The 19,396-nt window shown below is 34.7% G+C and overlaps 1 protein-coding gene, 1 long non-coding RNA gene, 1 other non-coding gene and 1 pseudogene across 3 annotated transcripts; 1 reads left to right on the top strand and 3 right to left on the bottom strand.

Annotated features, from left to right (window-relative positions):
- Nucleotides 1-2,416: 2,416 nt before the first annotated feature.
- LOC120172688 (dirigent protein 25-like) lies at nt 2,417-3,415 on the bottom strand. Its single transcript, XM_039180093.1, has one exon. It carries the CDS (start codon nt 3,352-3,354, stop codon nt 2,440-2,442), a length of 915 nt encoding a protein of 304 aa, XP_039036024.1. The 5' UTR covers nt 3,355-3,415; the 3' UTR covers nt 2,417-2,439.
- Nucleotides 3,416-4,085: 670 nt separating this feature from the next.
- LOC120172679 lies at nt 4,086-5,314 on the bottom strand. The gene is made up of 2 exons (XR_005520986.1): nt 5,213-5,314; nt 4,086-5,042 (listed from the first exon to the last, which is right to left on the bottom strand). It is a non-coding gene; the product is annotated as an uncharacterized LOC120172679 (long non-coding RNA).
- A 2,639-nt stretch (nt 5,315-7,953) lies between these two features.
- LOC120172657 lies at nt 7,954-10,111 on the top strand (annotated as a pseudogene).
- An 8,438-nt stretch (nt 10,112-18,549) lies between these two features.
- On the bottom strand, nt 18,550-18,710 carry LOC120172797. Its single transcript, XR_005520996.1, has one exon. It is a non-coding gene; the product is annotated as a U12 minor spliceosomal RNA (small nuclear RNA).
- Between the last annotated feature and the right edge of the window lie 686 nt (nt 18,711-19,396).

Raw genomic sequence — 19,396 nt, 5'->3', positions numbered from 1 at the left:
GCCCAAATCGATTTGAAATTTAGGTTTTTGGGCTCAATTTAGGCCTTGTACCCTCCTAACTCTTTATCATACAACCTAAACGGTCTAATTTTGATTTTAGCCCATATACTATAAAAATATTAAGATTTAATCATGTACTTTAATTTTTAATTTTTTAAATATAGAAATAAAATATATAAATTTATTTAAGCACAGGGAATAATAATATATCTTAACCTTGTTTGATTTATATATCCTTTGTGTGATATTAGAGACGCTCAAAATACGACAATCTTATAGGTTTTGATTCGATTTTACGAGGTGATTTTTTTAAAAAAGAATTTAGGTTCAGTATGGATTAATACAATTTTTCTGAATAAAAAATCTTCGACCCGATCTAATCTAAGATAATTTTTATAATGTTAGTCACTCTATAGAGAGATGATTATCATAATATACTTCTATATATTTTATTAATTATATTCTTAATTTACTAAATAAAAATAGAAAATATTAATAAATGCTAAGGTGAGATAAGATCAGATAAAAAAATTTAATTGTCGGATTAAAATCGAAACAAGTGAAAGATGACTCGTCCCAGATCACATTTATGAACCGTACAAAACTAAAAGAAAATCCAACCTCTCGTAGTTTTATAAATGAAACAAACGATTCGGGTCACTTAGAGGGTTTTCAAATAAACCAAAACACATCTAAAAATTGGGTTTTCAACTGCTTCATATCATCAAATCCACTGTCTCGTATGTATGTATGTATGTATGTATGTATGTATGTATGTATGTATGTATGTATGTATGTATGTATGTATGTATGTATGCATGCATGCATGTATGTATGTATGTATGTATGCATGTATGCATGTATGTATGTATGCATGTATGTATGTATGTATATATGTATGCATGTATGTATGTATGCATGTATGTATGTATGCATGTATGTATGTATGTATGTATGTATGCATGCATGCATTCATGTATGTGCCCTTCCTAACAACCTTAACAGCCTTATTAACCCCAACAATGTGCCTTTCCTAACAGGCCTAACCGATGCACAAACCAACACTGTCCTACAAAACACGGGCAACATCCTCAATTTCGGCAGCCAACCTTTCATCACCACCGGACAACTCCCACCCTGAGCTCTTCAAAGGCTCATGTTCGGGACCATTAGCTCCCATCCGGAACTCTCCAAAGGCTCATGTTCGAGACCATAATTGTCGTAGACGATGAACTAATCGAAGCACATGAGTTAGGGTCAGTTGTGCTAGGTAGGGTACAAGGGTTCTATTTGGCTAGCTCATTGGACGGTAACAGCCAAACCATTGCCTTGACAGTCGTGTTGCATGGAGGCGAACACGAAATTGAGGACACCATAAGTTTCTTCGGTGTTTATCGGACCGTGTCACCTGAATCGCAGATCGCGGTGGTCAGTGGAACCGAGAAGTACTAGAATTCAAAGGGAAGGTCGAAACCCTTCTTCACCAGGAGGATCAGCACATAACCGATGGTGTGGATACGATGTTGCATTTCAATGTTTATCTCACCGAGTGATGATTGAAGCATTTGATACTGAAATTATAATCAGAATTTTCAATATTTTATATTTGGCTGTTGCAGTGAAATTGTGATGGTTCAATCTGACGTTTATCTTTTCTTTAATGGTAAATTATTATTTTTGTCGACTAAATAAAACGTACCACATAAAACTAACATATTTTATAGTAGGTCTTAATAGGCTATTCGACGATGTCACGTAACCCTAAGAACATCAAATATGTGAAGAGATTCCTTTCCTCTTCAATAAAATCCAATAGAAAATAAATTCTCTTTTTTTAAAATTTTCTGTTAAATTCAAATTATTAAGTCTGAGTCTTTATTTTAAACGATCATATATCGCGACTCCCTATTTAAATTTCAAGAGATGAATTGTTGGATAAATCCTCCTCCTTCAATGTAGTTTATCAACCCTTATTTTTATTTTTTTTTATTTTGAAAGTTTTATAATTTTATTAGTTCGTTAATAGATCAGAGATAAGTACATAAATCGTACTAAATTGTATTAAAATAAATTTTTATCATTAAAATTTTAAGAGTGATAAAATCGTCATTAAATTTATCAAATTGTTATAAAATGGTCATTGCACGCCATTAAATAGTGATAAATTGTTATAAGCCTATTGTCCACTTTTTTAATAATTTGATAAATTTAATGATTATTTTATAACTGTTTTAAAAGTATAACTTCCAAAATTCCATTGATCGAATCAGTGTTCTGTTTTCTTAAGAATAAGAAGAAATGAGTTCATTCCAAGTTTTTTTTCCCTCTGAATTTTCTTGATATAAGACAAACAAATTGTAGATTTCTCATTGTTTTTCAGATTCACGATAGTACAAGTTTCCAAATATTTAAATCACACCAAATTATAGGCATCTTCATCTAATATGTAACGTAAACAGTGAACTCTAGCACGGTCTCAAAGCCATCGGTCTCCTGCTGCTGATTACTCGCCGGTAAAGTCTTCACAATGGAGAAACCTCTAGCATTGACATATTTTCCGGTACCGCCCATGATAGACAAATGCGACTCTGATACACCGGTCCGATGAACCCCGAAGAAGCTAAGTGTGTCGGCATAGTGTCCGCTCTGGAACATGGCTGTAAACGCCATTGTTTGACTGGTTCCATCGACCGAACTAGCCACATAGAACCCTTGTGCCTTGCCAACAAACCCTGAGCCTAGCTCATGTCCAATAGTCAGCTCGTCATCAATGACGGTCATGGTCCCGAACATGAGCTTTTGGAGTGCAGAACCTGAAGGAAGTTGGCCACCAACCAAGGTCGGGAATCCCCCGTTGTTGTTGCCGCCAGCGTTTTGCAGCATCGCTTGAGTGTTCCCACCAAGGCCGGAAAGTAACGGAACATTATTGTTGTTTAACAGACCGGTATTGCCACTGTTTTGGCTTATTCCGTTGTTCACTGGGAGGTTTGCACCATTTGGTTTAGCAAATGGAAGTTGACCATTGAGTGCTGGGTTGTTGACCACACCGGTGATCGCTAGAGCAGACGGGTTTGACCCTCCAAGGATGTCATGCATGAAGAAGGTCAGAGTGTGGTCAGGTTCAAGCACAAGGTTGGCAACATTGGCTCCTGTGGGAATGGGACCAGTGGTTGCAGCCACACTAGGATTAGGCTGTGTGCCTGCTGGGGTGGTGGTTAGTGGCGGCACATTAGAAGCAGGAGCCACAACCGGATTCGACAACAATTCTGAGGGCTGCTCATCGAGCATTCTTGCTGAAGTGGAGAATGCAATTGTGAAAGAAAGAAGTACAGAAATGAGCTTGTAGGTTTTCATAGCTACAAAGTTCAGAAAGATTTGCTTCAGTATTTTTTCCTTAATGAATCGAAAGATATGCAAGCGTATGAATATATACAGCTCTAGAAATGGAGTTGTTGTATATATGTATAATATATATATACACACATATATATATGGATTTGCTTACCAAAAAGGCTTTCACCTGCAACAAAAAGCAGTCAATCATATTACATCACTAATCATTTACATGTAACAAATTGCAGAATATGAATCTTTTCTTGCAGAGTTCTACACAGTCATCAATGGCTGCCCCAAAGAAATTTATAGCAAATTGTTAAAATTATTAAGCAAGGAAACGTGATAAGAACAGGAAAGAGCAAGAAAATAAATAGAATCTGCTTTCTTTTTTCATTTTTTTTTCTTGTGGAACAAATATACAATGATAGGCATGGCAAAACTAGTTTTTTTGCCATAATCCCAATATATGCATGCATACATACTTGAGTTTTCACACCAATGCACAGAATAAACAAAAAATATTCCTGCATACATCTCTCTCTCTTCCTCTTTGACATGCTAATGCGACGTTCGAATACGAAAAATCGAAAAAAGAAACTACATGTGGCTCTTCTACTACATTATTTTCACAAAAAGGAAAAGTAGTCTCCCCGCCGACCTCTTCCAAGATATCTCTTCCTCATCGATACATCTTCCTGTGAGATTACAGTGAAATCCATGGTTTACAGAAAATGATTGGCTCAAAATTAGAGCGGAATCAAAATAAATTAAAACATCAATGTCTCGATCACAAAGTACAGTGCAGAAGAATGTAATTCACTTCAACCATATCAATGCAGATTATATATTGAATTTAGCAATACAGTTTGATTATTATATCTAAAATGCAATTAATACTAATATTAGTTGGAAACTTAAAACAACATTGAACATGTTGACTCCAAGCATCAGGGATACAAAAAGTAGAATCACGGTCTTTCTTCGGCATAGAGCAGTCCATTGATTCGAGCCAGTGCTTGGTATGATTTTCAGTAGTATTGGCAGCTTCTGGAGTTTCTAAGGCAACCACCATATCAGAGACGATGCTTTGAGATGCAGTCGAGTACATTGATGACTCGGGTACCACAAAATCCTCTGTAGACCCTTTCCTATCCTTGATGTCATTCCACTGATCAACTAGGATGATGTCATAGGATCCTTCCGTCTTGACCAAGGAAACACTGGTCTCGTGCTCATATGCGAATCAACATCTAAAGCTTTGGGAGTAGTCTTGGTTATAGGACTTCCAACAGGTGTAGAATACGACTGTGATCGCGACTCTCCAACACCCCCATTTTTCCAGCCATCTCTACTGCTAATGCCAAAAGGACCACGAAGGTTTGCACGTTTAGCATGATCGGGCATAGCAAGCATTTCACCAAGTGTTCTGCTTCTGCTCCCAAAAGCATTTCCGTTCTCCAGAAATTCTTTAGTCATCCACCATCTTTCAAAGATCTGCTGCTTTGCTTCCTAACATGAGGGCTTGTACCAGTCGTTCACATCCGAGTTATACCGGGAAGAAACCATCATGAACTCTGGCTCTTTTGTAAGACATTGAGAATCACTGAATCCTATTCTTGGTGGCTCAAAAGGAACAGAGGAAGGAACAGATCCACGGGCCTTCAAAGGGAATTGCATAGATACTCATGAAGCTGACATAATAGAATCTGATAAAGAAACAAAATCACTGGAAACAACTTTTCTTTACCAAAGTAATAATTAGACCATAGCATGAGACCAAAGGGTAGAGTTCAAACTCATCATTCAAGAAAAAGAGATAAAATTTCAATACAAAGTCAAAAAAACAAAAGAAATCCCAGAAAAAGAAAGATCTGACCTTTTGTTCTTTCCTGAGAAAAATTCTGAATCTGAAGCAAATTGACTTTAGGGTTTAGATGCTCGACTCCATAAGAAAATCGTCACTTCAATATCAGATTGATTTTGTTTTCCCCCCAATGGATTGTTCAATGATTATAATCGAATAAATTTAAGTTTAAAGTAATCGATCAAATCAACTCTGTCTTGCTTATAACTCACGAAACAAGCCGACATGTAGAACAACCTGGTAGGTCAAACAACTGTTTTTATATTACAATAAATAATCAAATTTCACACGCAAATTTGACTTTTTTTTTAAGAAATTGTCGGTTTATAGAAAAAAGAAACTAGATTCTGGGAAATGGGATTTTGAGAGATGGGAATGGAAGATTGAAAGAGATGAAGAAATTGACGAAAACCAACAAAATCTATAATCTGTAAAGGAAGAACAACAATGGTGGAAACAGTAAAAATGCAGTTGAGCTGAGTTGGGGTAATGGGAATTTTTGTATTTTGCAGATAACATGTTTTCCGAGTTGTTTTCTTGTCGTTCCGTTTGGTACGCGCGAAAATGAACTGTCGTTTTCCGGCATATTTCCCTCCACCAAAAGAAACGGTCTTTTTGTAATACTTCAATTATGAAAATTCATCAAGTCATAATACATCAAGTTCGATCTATGCCTACTTATTTTATTTTCGAAAATTGAAAACATTAAATTTTGTACACTTCAATTACAAAAACTCATCCATTTATAAGTCAAAACTCAACTATAAAAAATTAATCTTAAATTATTTTAATTTCATTTATAAAGAACTTATCCATAAAGTATAGCAACTTTTTTTTTTGAAAAATATTATAAAATGTAATATTAGTAGGAAAAATAAAAGAATCTAAAAATTTTGAAGTGATAGAAAGGTGTCAACTTTGGTAATTTTATCTAAAAATCATTTAAAAATAATTATTTATTAAAACAACACTCATTCATCATTATTTATTAATCTAATAATTGTTACTGCATATATATAAAGTTGTGTTATGTATGAAGTAATGCTGTGAATGAGACGAAACAGATCGCGAACTACTCGAGATTGACTTGATCAAGGCTCGATAAATACTCGGATCGAATGGACTTGAGCTCGACTCGAGTTCTTAACGAGCCGAAATGAGCTATTCGATATTCGAGTCGAAAAGCTCGTGAGCAGCTATAAAAATTTAATATATTAAGAATTGTTTCTTAAAAAATAAATTATTAATAATATTAATATTTATGTATTGATTTTTTTTTTAAAAAATACAGTAAGATTTCATGTATTTAAGGTTCATGTTCGAGTTTGAGTTTGAGGCTTCAATCGAATTAAGTTTAAGAACTTTATTTTTCATTTCGAGCTTTTTCGAGCTGCTCACGAACTTCAATTCAGGATTTTAAGTTCGAGTCGAGCTCCATTTCAGAATTTTCGAGTCAAGTTGATCTCAGCAATACTCGAACTCGACTCGGCTCGTTTACACCCCTAGTATGAAGTGCCTTTTTCTAATGCGTTAGAAAGCGCGTTTTGCAAGAAACAGTTTTTATTGATCACATTTAGATTGGACTGAAGAATTGTCTGTCCAGCTCAGTTGGTAGAGCACAAGGCTCTTAACCTTAGGATCGTGGGATCGAGTCCCATGATGGGTAATTCATAATTGCCGGAGGTCTTTCACGGAAGTTGCTCTCAACCTAGCGTTGGGATAACCTACTACCCTACCTCCCCCTTATCATATTACATATAGGAATATGATCAGCTAATTTATTTAGATTAGACTGAAATTAAAGAAAAATAAAAACATGAGTTAAAATGAAAAAAAAATAATATATAGATTTTATCTAAAAGGAATAAATGTGTGTGCTAAAAACACGTAATTACATGAGCACAAACAATGGTGAAGCACGTCTATTATCCCATATTATTATTTTTTTGATAAATTTTGATGCACGTCTATTAAGCCATATTATTATTATTATTATTTTTGATAAATTTAACTCATTATTTATAATTTTTTTAAGTATTTAAATATAATATTTTTGTTTGTTAAAAGTTAATATTTTTTAGCAGGGACGGTACTCCATATAGTTCCAAGGGCCACTGTCCCACCCTTCCCACCAAAAAAAAAAGAAAATCTATTATTAAAAGATATATATATATATATGAATAAATATTTATTTAAACTTTTAAATTTTGATTTATTTTAATTTTATCTCTCCTATTTTTTATTATTGATTATACTTTATTCGTCTTAAACTAAAATTATAATTCTGTCCCTATTTTTAATCATTTATTTATTAAATAATTAAACATAAAACTAATATACACACATCCACATCATCCAATATGACTAATATTCATTCATACTCGTGCAATTGCGTGCTCTCGACATACATGGCTTTTGTCCAAGATAATCACACTTTTCTTTCATTTCAATCCAATCTAGTTAAAATCAGCAAAAGGTGCTTCCTAAGCAGAAACCACTTTTTGCGATATGTGTCGTTACCGACAGGATATGATGTTAAATTAATAAATAATAGCGAATGGTTATTATTCTAGTAAATAATTGTTTTTTTTTACTGATTTTTGGGTAAAAATATCCATCAACTTTCTCGAGTCAGAAAAGCTAGAGAATATTGTTGGGTCTCAACCCAAGTGAAACAGCATGGACTATTGACACTTGGTATTTATGAATAGGTCCACATTTCCCAAAAGTATGGGAATTTGGAAATATTACAGTTCACACCATTTCTTCTGCTGCTTTTAGTTCCTTGTATTTCTCAGAATGGAAAAGGATCATTTTTTATTGCCAAATCTTTCTCAAGGAGAAATGGCTTTGGAGATCTGTGTTAAGGCTGCTGCTGGTGCCCCAGATGTTCTTGGAGACTGTATGCTCTCTCTCTCTCTCTCTTCGTAAAAGGAAAATCTTGTCTCGTTTTTCCTTTTTCTGGGTGATTTTGATTCTGGGTTTTTGAGTTTGAATTGTATTGAATGTTATTTTGCCTCTTTTGTAAAAAATGCTTTATAGGTCCTTTCTGCCAAAGGGTTCTTCTTACTTTGGAGGAAAAGAAGGTTCCTTACAAGCTGCACCTTGTCAATCTCAGTGACAAACCCCAATGGTAATTTTCAGAAAATTAACAAAAAAGATGTAAACAGTTCATTGTTTCATGTTGATAGATGTGTTGTTTGTAGTGTTTAAGCAAATGGGTTGCTGTAAATTTGTGATTTTACTGTAAAAAATATGATTTCTGTGATTTAAAATTCATGATAGGTTCTTGGAGATAAGTCCAGAAGGGAAGGTACCAGTGGTGAAGTTTGATGACAAGTGGGTGGCTGATTCTGATGTGATTGTCGGAATTGTTGAAGACAAGTATCCCGAGCCTTCTCTCAAAACACCACCTGAACTTGCTTCTGTGTATGTTGCTCCGATCCTTCATTTTGATTGAAATATGGGTGGTTGATGCCCCCATGTCCAATGGTTTTTCGAACATAAGTACGTAATATGATCCTCCGAGGACTCTCGAAACTATGTCGGAAACGTATAAGTATCTAACACTCACGCCTGAGTTCGATTAATATAGGTTAAGTCCGGAAACATTTGGTCATTTCGGTTGTCTGTTGGCTACTGGAATTCTGGGATTATTGTTGCCTTTTGATTTGTTCCCTATGGATGGTTGACTCATAGAATGGCAGAGGCAAGTCGAGCTTTTGAACGTTTTTGTTAATCCGTGAACAGGGTTGATATAGACACATGGATACATGGATCTATACATCTCTATAATCAATAGAGAAAGAAAGAATCGTAAGTAATAGATATATTTCTCGAAACAAACGAAAGATGGAATATAAATCATGGATCAATTATAAGCCCTCTAGCCTTTGAAAGTATGTAAACAGAGTTGGTACTCTTTGTGATCCTTTGATAGGAAGTCCGGATACCTTTTTGTTGTCAGAATCAATTAACTGTTTGTTAATCTTTATTCGATTTTCCGATGCAGGGGATCGAAAATATTTGGAGCATTCATCACATTTTTTAAGAGCAAGCATGTAAGTGACGGATCTGAGCAGGCTTTGGTTAATGAACTGACCGCATTGGATGAACATCTTAAGGGACATGCAAAAGATTACCGCTATCGATCTAGCTTTGGGACCGAAGCTGTACCATCTCCAGATCGCTCTTGGCCATTTTAAGAAGTGGACTGTTCCTGAAAGCTCAACTTATGTCCACAATTACATGAAGGTATGCAACTGCTGTACCATCAATCAATTTTTTCTGCAATATTCTGTTTCTTTAAATTCAAATTTAACGGTTTAATGAGTGGACCTTGTTCGTCACTACGAAAAAATGACGACGACGACTGTAATGAAACATTGTTTTGTTTAAACTATATGATGGTTTTGATCATTCATCTTGATTAGTACGGTCATGCATATTTAGGAGCGATGATGTATGTTATAACGTACCTATATAAGGCTGCACTTTTGGATCGCGGTCGTGATATGACCGCTAAATACTCACATGTAAGACGAGTAAACATAGGTTCCACCAGCATGGGGCTTGATCATACCTCATTGACTAGAAGGTATGATTTGATGCTCATCTCATGTGACGAGAACAATGTAATTATGCTTGTAAAACTACGACATCCTCGTAAACCGGCGAAGATAGATCGATGGCATACTACTCTTCCCTATCGTCTTTTAGGGGACTATTAAGATTACATGGACTCGGTGCGTAAATGTTTAAAATCATGTTCTCGTACTTATTTTCGACTGTGTTGGATGTTTGCAGGCAGTTTTCTCTCGGGACTCCTTCCTCAAGACGCAGGCCGCCAAGGAACACGTGATTGTCGGATGGGCGCCTAAGGTCGATGCATGAGGATGTTCGAAACCAGTAGGTGCATCGCTCTGTTTCGGAACATAACCTACGAAGTGTGTTAGTCGTTTAATAAGTGTTCTGATCGATGTGGTACATTGTGTTGCGGAAGACGGCTATCGGATAGAGTAAAATCGTAAATGATAATTTGAGAAAATAAAAATGAAGATAAAAGAGATACAAAATTTACGTGGAAAAACCCTAAATAATATAGGGTAAAAATCACGGGCAACGGTAGAAGATTTCACTATAAGAAAATAGGAATTACAACTTCTCTCGATCTACCAAGGAAAAAACAATGATAATTCTCTTTTGATAAAAAGGAGAAAACTCTCAAGAAACTCTCTAAATTCTCTAGTATTAGAAAAAAACTAGAATATTTTGGGATGATTTTAAAACTAAATAAGTTAGGGTATTTATAATTGAAACTTGAAGATTAATCTTATAAATATCTTAAAATTTAGGGACTCAATTTGATAATTATGCCTTTATTATTTCAACAATTTGCAGCTACTTTATTGACTCCACAATTCCACTTGCACACTTGCACATTCGGTGTATTAATGCACCGAATAATTTGTTGAAATTTCAACAATCTCCCACTTGAAGATTTGATTGGAACAATTATACCTTCACACCATTCTTTCTACTTTATACCATCATGTTGTTTACGTCTTTGACAGGCCACAAGAGGATCGACACCAAGTAAATTTATCAGTGTTGATCGCCTTCGTCATGAAATCTGCTATGTTGTCTTTGATATGGATCTTCTGTATATCTATCGTTCCTTCTTCCATCTTTTCACGAATGAAATGGTATTGAACTCGTATGTGCTTTGTCCTTGAATGAAATGCTAGATTTCTTGCTAGATGCAAGGCGCTTTGACTGTCACAAAACAGAGAGACATACTCTTGATTGTGCCCAAGCTTCTCCAATAGCATCTTCAATCAAATTGCTTCTTTACTGGCTTGTGTAGCTGGTACATATTCTGTTTCTGTTGTGGATGTAGCCACAACTGACTGCAATTTAAAACCCAGTTTACAGCTCCACCAGTAATTTTGAACAAATATCTTGTAGTAGATTTACTTTTATCCAAATCTCTTATATAGTCAGAATCTACATACCCATTGATTAGTAAGTTTGATTCTCCGTAACATAATGCAATATTTGAGGTCCCCTTGATGTATCTCAGGATCCTCTTTACTGTATTTCAATGTTCTTTGCCTGGATTCGTCATGTACCGACTAACCACTCCCACTGCTTGTGCAATGTCTGGTCTTGTGCATATCATAGCGAACATTAAATTTCCCAATGTTGATATATACGGTACTCGAGACATCTACATCCTCTCTTCTTCACTGCTAGGATTCATACTGGAGGATAATTTGAAGTTAATAGGAAGAGGGGTAGAAATTGGCTTACAATCTTGCATGCTGAATCGTGACAAGATCTTCTTCAAGTAATTCTTTTGTGAAAGCTAAATCTTCCTATTACTTCTGTCTTGAAATAAGCACAAGGGTCTGTATTAAGTTTGTTGTATCCAAGGCACATAATGAAGGAATCAAATCTCTTATACTAACACATCGGCGCCTGTTTTAGACCGTACAGAGATTTGTTCAACCTGCAAACCAAGTTCTTCATTTCTTTTTCTTCAAAATCTTCAGGCTAGAGCATGTAAATCTCTTCTTCAAGATTTCTATGAAGAAAAGCTGTTTTAACATCTAGCTGCTCTAGATGTAAGTTCAATGTAGCACACATTGCCAAAACTACTCGAACTGTTGTTAATCGAACCACAGGAGAAAATATTTCATTGAAATCAATACATTCTTTTTGAACATATCCTTTAACCACCAGTCTTGCACAATACCTCTCAACTTGATCGTCACCATTTCGCTTGATTTTGAAGACCCATTTGTTACCAATTGGCTTCTTTCCTTGTGGTAGTGGCACAAGGTCCTATGTATTATTTTTATAAAGGGCTTCGATTTCTTCTTGCATCGCCATCATCCACAGTGAACCATCTGAGCTGTTTATTATCTCCTGGTATGTTGATGGCTCACCGTCCTCTGTTAAAAGGCAGTATGCAATATTACCTTCTATAATATAATCTGAGTGTCAATTGGGACGTCTTCTCACACGATCTGATTGACGAGTTGTTGGAGCTTCAAAACTCTCTGGTTCTTGTTCATCATGTGTTGGTTCTGCTTCAGAAGAATCTCCTTGTTCAACCTCCTTTTCCACATGTATCTGTGTAGTCTCTGACTTTTTAGCGTTATCATCGTCTTCTTTTCTTTGTAGTTTATCTTCTACAAAGATAACATCTCTGCTGATGATCACTTTGCGGGCAGTTGGATCCCACAAGCGATACCCTTGACTCCATCAGCATACCCCAAGAATTTGTATTTCCTGGATTTTGGATCAAGTTTTTGTGATTTCTTGGGAGTTGTACATCACGTACACAATACTTCCAAATACATGGAGGTTTGAATAATCAGCTGGTTTACCAGTCCACATCTCCACTGGTGTCTTCAGCTCTACTGCAGTTGATGGAGCTCGATTCACCAAATAACAGGCGATATTGATTGCTTCTGCCCCAGAATGATTTTTCTAGGCCTGCATCCCTCAACATTGCTCTTGTTCTTTCTAACAAGGTTCTGTTCATTCGCTCTGCCACTCAATTTTGTTGAGGAGTGTTCGCCACTGTGAACTGTCTTTTGATGCATTCTTTCCTGTAAAAGTCATCAAATTCTTCAATTGTGTATTCTCCTCCATTATCTGTTCTGAAACACTTGATCTTATTTACAGAATCAAGTTTCACCCGCGTTTTGAAGTTTTTGAAAGTTGAAAACACGTCTGACTTCTTCTTAATAGGGTGCACCCAACATCTCCTGGAGTAGTCATCAATAAATGAGACAAAGTATTTTGCTCCACCTAGGGATGTTATTGGTGCTTGCCATACGTCAGAGTGAACCAATTCTAAAACACTTTTGCCTCTAGAATTTGATGTGTTGAATTTCAACCGGTGCTGATTACTTGTTATGCAATGCTCACACAAAGTAAGTGATACATTTGTTAAGCCTGGACTTTCATTCCTTGTTCTGACATGTGTCTAAGTTTCTTATGCCATAGCATTGCAGAATCTGAACTACATGAGGCAACATAGGCTTCTGCTTCTAGCAATGTCTCTCCCTTCAGCATGTACAAATTTGCAGCTATCTTTTCACCTTTCAGCACCACAAGCGCTCCACGGAACACCTTCATGATTCCTTTCCGTATTTCAATCTTGCTAGCATTATTATCCAACAATCTGTAGGATAATAAATTTTTCTTTAGGCCTTTCACGTGCCGCACATCTCGAACAACTTTAATTGTTCCATCATATATCTTCAATTTTATGGTTCCAACGCCAACGATCTCTAAGGCATAATCATTGCAACTATACACAGATCCTCCTGAGACAAGTTCATAATGATGGAACCATTCTCTTCTTGAGGTCATGTGATATGTTGCTCCTGAATCAATTAGCCATATATCTGCAAATCTTTTTCTGCCTTACACGGTGATTGACGCTTCACAGCATAGAGCATCTCCATCATCTGAAGTGTTTGCGGTATTGCCTTGTGGATTGGAGTTTTTATTTAGACTCCAACAATCCTTCTTCAAGTGACCATTCTTTCCACAGTTGTAGTACTTTAAATTCTTCTTGCTCCTCGACTTTGATCTACCATGTTTGTGACTGCTACTTTGGCCACGTTCTGTTGATCTCCCTCTCATCGTTGTCAACGCTTCTGTTTGTTACAGATTTACTTGTCTGTTTTCCTTGTTTTTGCGTCGATTTTCTTCTTGTAGAACAACAGCTGCAACGTCATCGAAGACTAGACTGGTGACATTACTGTTTGTCAAGTTGATGATGAGTTGATCGTACGAATCAGGTAGACTTTGAAGTAGAAGTTCAACACGTTCTTGTTCTCCTATTTTACAGCTTAAGGATGTAAGCTGAGAAAATAAGGTGTTCAGTGTATTTAAGTACTCCGTCACTGAAGTAGATTCTGGCATACGGAAAGTGTACAATTTCCTCTTAAGGAAAATTTTATTGTGCAGCGATGTGGCATCGTACAATTTGGTGAGATGATCTTATATCTCCTTAGTTGTCTTCTTCTCCTCGATGCTTGACAATACTTCATTTGCTAATGTTAGATGAAAGTTTGCCATAGCATTCCCGTCCATCTCGTTCCATTTGATGTCATATGCGAAATCCACCGGCCTTTCATTGATAGCCGCTAGACACCCGTCTTTCCTTAGGATGGCCTACATCTTCAATTTTCATAATGAGAAATTTCTCCCATTGAATTTTTCAATATCAAATTTCGTTGCCATAGATTCTTTTACGGATAGCTCCTACTATTTTACTATCGTGAATAGTTCTCTTGAACCTTCAAAGAATGGGTAAAATATTTTTATTTTCTTATGTTGGAGGATCCACCTTTTGGTGGCAACCACAAAGACAATAAGAAGATATTACACACTTTAATCTAGCTCTGATACCAATTGTTGAGGAAGACGGTTATCGGATAGAGCAAAATCGCAACTGATAATTTGAGAAAGAGAAAATAACCTCAGTGACAAAAAATCCTAGATAATATACGATTTTGACCAATTTTTTTTAGATTTACGAAAATGACCAACAAAATCGCAATGCGATCTCTAATTCGCATTGCGATCTTCACTATCGCAAATTCACGTTGCATTTTGCATTGCGATAGTTGAAAATCGCGTTGCGTTTTTCCATTTCGCGTTACGATTTTCCATTTCGCGTTGCGATTTTCCATTTCGCGTTGCGATAGTTGAAATTCGCGTTGCGATTTTCCATTTCGCGTTGCGATAGTTGAAATTCGCGTTGCGATAGTCTGCAGTTGTCGTTGCGATTTTCCAAATTCGTTGAAAAAAAAGATTTTGTTTCTTAAGAATTTTCTCTAAAAAGATAGTATCCGCGCGGACGTGTCGAAGACACGTATTACCACGACCACGACCACGACCACGACCCGACCCGACCCGAGACGAAACGGCGGCGGCGGCGGTGCGCGAGAGTTCCTCTTGTTCTCTATCACTCAACAAGGAAGTGGGAAAGCCAAGCCTTAAATACCATTCCCAATAGTGTTTCCAATACAATGTGGGATTGAGCATTACCAACACTTGTTTCCAATACAATGTGATTATTCAGGAAACAATTAACAATCATGCACCTTAAAACAACTGAATTAGCAACCAATTGTATTAGTATTATACGATTAAATATGTCATAATTAAAAGTCAATCTACAATCAATCGCGATTATTGCAATTTTAAGCAAAACATTTAAAAATAATATCATTATTTAAGGTTCAATCCCACATAGTATTCGGAACAAGTGTTGGTAATGCTCAAATTCCACATAGTATTGGAAACACTATTGGGAATGTTATTTAAGGCTTGGCTTTCCCACTTCCTTGTTGAGTGATAGAGAACAAGGGGGACTCTCGCGTGCCGCCGCCGTAGTCTCGTCTCGGGTCGGGTCGTGGTCGTGGTCGTGGTAATACGTGTCTTCGACACGTCCGCGCGGATACTATCTTTTTAGAGAAAATTCTTAAGAAACAAAATCTTTTTTTTAACTATCGCAACGAATTTGGAAAATCGCAACGACAACTGTAGACTATCGCAACGCGAAATGAAAAATCGCAACGCGAAATGGAAAATCACAACGCGATTTTCAACTATCGCAACGCGATTTTCAACTATCGCAACGCGAAATGGAAAATCGCAACGCGATTTTCAACTATCGCAACGCGATTTTCAACTATCGCAACGCGAAATGGAAAATCGCAACGCGATTTTCAACTATCGCAACGCGAAATGCAACGCGAATTTACGATAGTGGAGATCGCAATGCGAATTAGAGATCGCATTGCGATTTTGTTGGTCATTTTCGCAAATCCAAAAAAAGTTGGTCAAAATCGTATATTATCTGGGATTTTTGGTCACTGAAGTTATTTTCTCTTTGAGAAAATAAAAATGAAGATAAAAGAGATACAAAATTTACGTGAAAAAACTCTAAATAATATAGGGTAAAAATCACAGGCAACGGTAGAAGAATTTTACTATGAGAAAATACGAATTACAACTTCTCTCGATCTACCAAGGAGAAAACAATGATAATTCTCTTTTGTTAAAAAGGAGAAAACAACTTTCAAGAAACTCTCTAAATTCTCTAGTATTAGAAGAAAGCTAGAATGTTTTGGGATGGGTTTGAAGCTAAATGAGCTAGGGTATTTATAGTTGAAACTTGAGGATTAATCTTGTAAATATCTTAAAGTTTAGGGACTCAATTTGGTAGTTATGCCTTTATTATTTTAACAATTTGCAGCTATTTTATTGACTCCACAATTCCACTTGCACTTGCACATTCGGTGTATTAATGCACCGAATAATTTGTTGAAATTTCAACACATTGTTCATGCTATTATTAATCGGTTAATTTGGTGGGGTCTAATGCCAAATGGTATTTTATCATTAGAATATAATAAATCAGTAAATTCCTTTATGATCGACATTTTTGACCCATGTTTATTTCATTAATTGGTGGTATTAAATTTAGTTGACGATTAGGTGGTGGTGGTGTACAGATTTATTAATTTTTATTTAGGCCAAAAGCCATTGATTACGATTAATGACGGATGGTTAAAAATAAAATTTTTAGAGCTTTTATATAAATTATATAAAATCGATTTCAGGTCTGTTGTGCTAGTTTTTTTATTATCGTTTTATTTTCTTTTAATTAAAATATTATATAATAAAAAAATTGATCTTAAATTTGAATATTTTCACATATTTTTATTAATTACACTTTTATAAAATGTGTTCATATATATTTTTAAATCTTTATTATGGGTTAACTACATGGATTGTCACTTATGTTTGTGTTTTGTCAACTTTTAGTCATTGATTTAAAAAAATATAAGATGTCATTTTAGTTTTTATTTAATTAAGATGTGGTTACCTTAATTAATGTTAACAACAGTTAAATATTTTTATATAATCACACATTTGATATTTGTTATTTAAATATTCTCCCAATCATATTTTTAATAAATTAAAATAAATTTAATACTCTAATCGAATGATGTCACATGTCATGTCACGTATCGATTGATTTGATCAGTTGACCCAGTTAAAAATATCGGGTATATATAATAAAATTACCCGACCCGTTATTTTTTACGAGTTTCTAGGTCAAACCTTGGTCACAAAATGTTGATTAACTGAGTATCTACCAACCCAGTAATTGATTTATTATTTTTTTAATTTTATTTTATATTAAATTTTTTATTCATAATTCTCAAATTGTTTCACTATAACATTCTAAAATTCACAATTTATTAAATTTTGACAATATAACGTTCTAAATTATTAATTTCTTAAATTATTTCCATTAATGTTCCAAATTATTTTTTAAAGTATTTATTTTAACTTCAAAACATTTGAAATTTAATTATATTTTTTTATTTTAATTTTTAATAAATTTTATTTCAATTATGTAATTTGAATTTTTAAATTTGTGTAGATTATATATATTATAGACTTTTAAATTTTAAATTTTATAATTTTTTATATAATTTTTAAAAATAATATAATTTAAAAAAAAAATTAAAAAAATTATGAACCAAGTATTTGTGACCCGAATTATATATGATATAAATTTATATAATATTAACTTAAAAATATTTTTATATTAACTTATTAAATATATTTTATTATTAACTTAATTTAAAAATATATTTTTTTTTCATTTAAAAACATATAATTTATTTTAATTTATTAAAAATATAATTAAATTGAGATAATATGTAAACAACAGAGATTAAATGCATGATTTTATCCAAATATTTAATTAATGTTAAGATAGTTAACTCGTGACCACATCTTTAATCAAATAAAAACGAAAGTTCATATCTTAATTAAATAAAAATAAAAATGATTTTATCTTATATTTTTAAAATCAATGATAAAAAATAGATAAAATACAAATTATCGTAGTTAACCCTATTGATATATTTAAATAATAAATTTTATATATTTTATTCTAAATTTATAATGAGACACTAAATTAGATTAGGAATTTTGGTCACAAACTGAAACTTAATTAGGAGTCTTAATCAAGAGTTTTAATCTAAAATCAAATCGAGAGGTACAAATAAATCAATCACTAAATAAAAATAAAAATAAAAAGAATGAGAAACAAATTTCAATTAAATTACGACGAACTGGAAATTAATCTTAAATAAAGAAATCGAGGACAAATTAAATAAAGCAACCGAAATTATTTATGAAACTAAATATTACCATCTAAATTACTTGTATAATTTCAAAATAATTTCATATTTTAATTACAAAAGAATGTTTAGCCTAGATTGGGGGGTTCGATAGTGGGAGGCCCGCACGAGTGAGTTCTGCACAAAGTAAGCGCAGCGTCAACACTCAGCCAGCCTATAACCCCTCCACAAATTCTTGCGCACCTTAAAGGTTCGGGCGCGGCGAGCAGCTCCCACCGCTCGCTTTGTTTTCCTTACTCATTAGTTTAAGGCAAGTTCTCAAGTGGCAACCCAACTTTTATTTATAGGGACAACATCGTCTGGCTTTCCCATTCTTCGCCGATGTGGGATACAAACTAGCCAACTAAATGTACTCTGCACTTTTAAGAACTGTTTCCTTCTTTTGGCCTTCTCTTTTAACGCAGGAATACTAATTTTAACTCCATGATCTGCAAAATATATAATTACAGAATGCATACATGTTGTACCTGTTAAGGAACCTCCGCACATATAATTATAGAAAGCAAAATATATAATTTTCGACACTAAGAGAACTTCGGAAAATTTAGAGTTCGAAAGAGAAACATCGAATATATAACATCATTTGAGATGTGATTAGTTGATATGGCTTTCGATATGCTCACGTGAACTACCATAGCCAATTTATTGTCACTTGACCATATCCACTTAACCTACCAACCTATAAGTAGTCATTATAATCCTACGGTTAACACGCACTCAAGACCACTATAAAACCTGAGTATAACCTAAAGATGAGGTGCGACCTCAATAAAATCGCCTCACCCTTATAGAGATAGAGCACTTTTCCACCGACCAATGACTAGGTTCTCCACATAAATCAGGAGAATGAACTGCCAATAGCCACCCTAACCCATTTGGTCCCATCAACAATTCCTAATGATTGAACTGATTCCTTTAGAGGCCGAAGAGACCTGACCCA

This window comes from Hibiscus syriacus, unplaced genomic scaffold (genome assembly GCF_006381635.1).
Source record: "Hibiscus syriacus cultivar Baekdansim isolate YM2019G1 unplaced genomic scaffold, ASM638163v2 tig00111877_pilon, whole genome shotgun sequence".
Classification (NCBI taxonomy): domain Eukaryota; kingdom Viridiplantae; phylum Streptophyta; class Magnoliopsida; order Malvales; family Malvaceae; genus Hibiscus; species Hibiscus syriacus.
Note: the sequence above shows the minus strand (reverse complement) of the source record. Positions and strands in the feature narration are given on the sequence as shown.

What these genes read in the sequence shown, in the direction of transcription:
- LOC120172688 (XM_039180093.1), bottom strand. Translation starts at nt 3,354, where the DNA reads ATGAAAACCTACAAGCTCATTTCTGTACTTCTTTCTTTCACAATTGCA.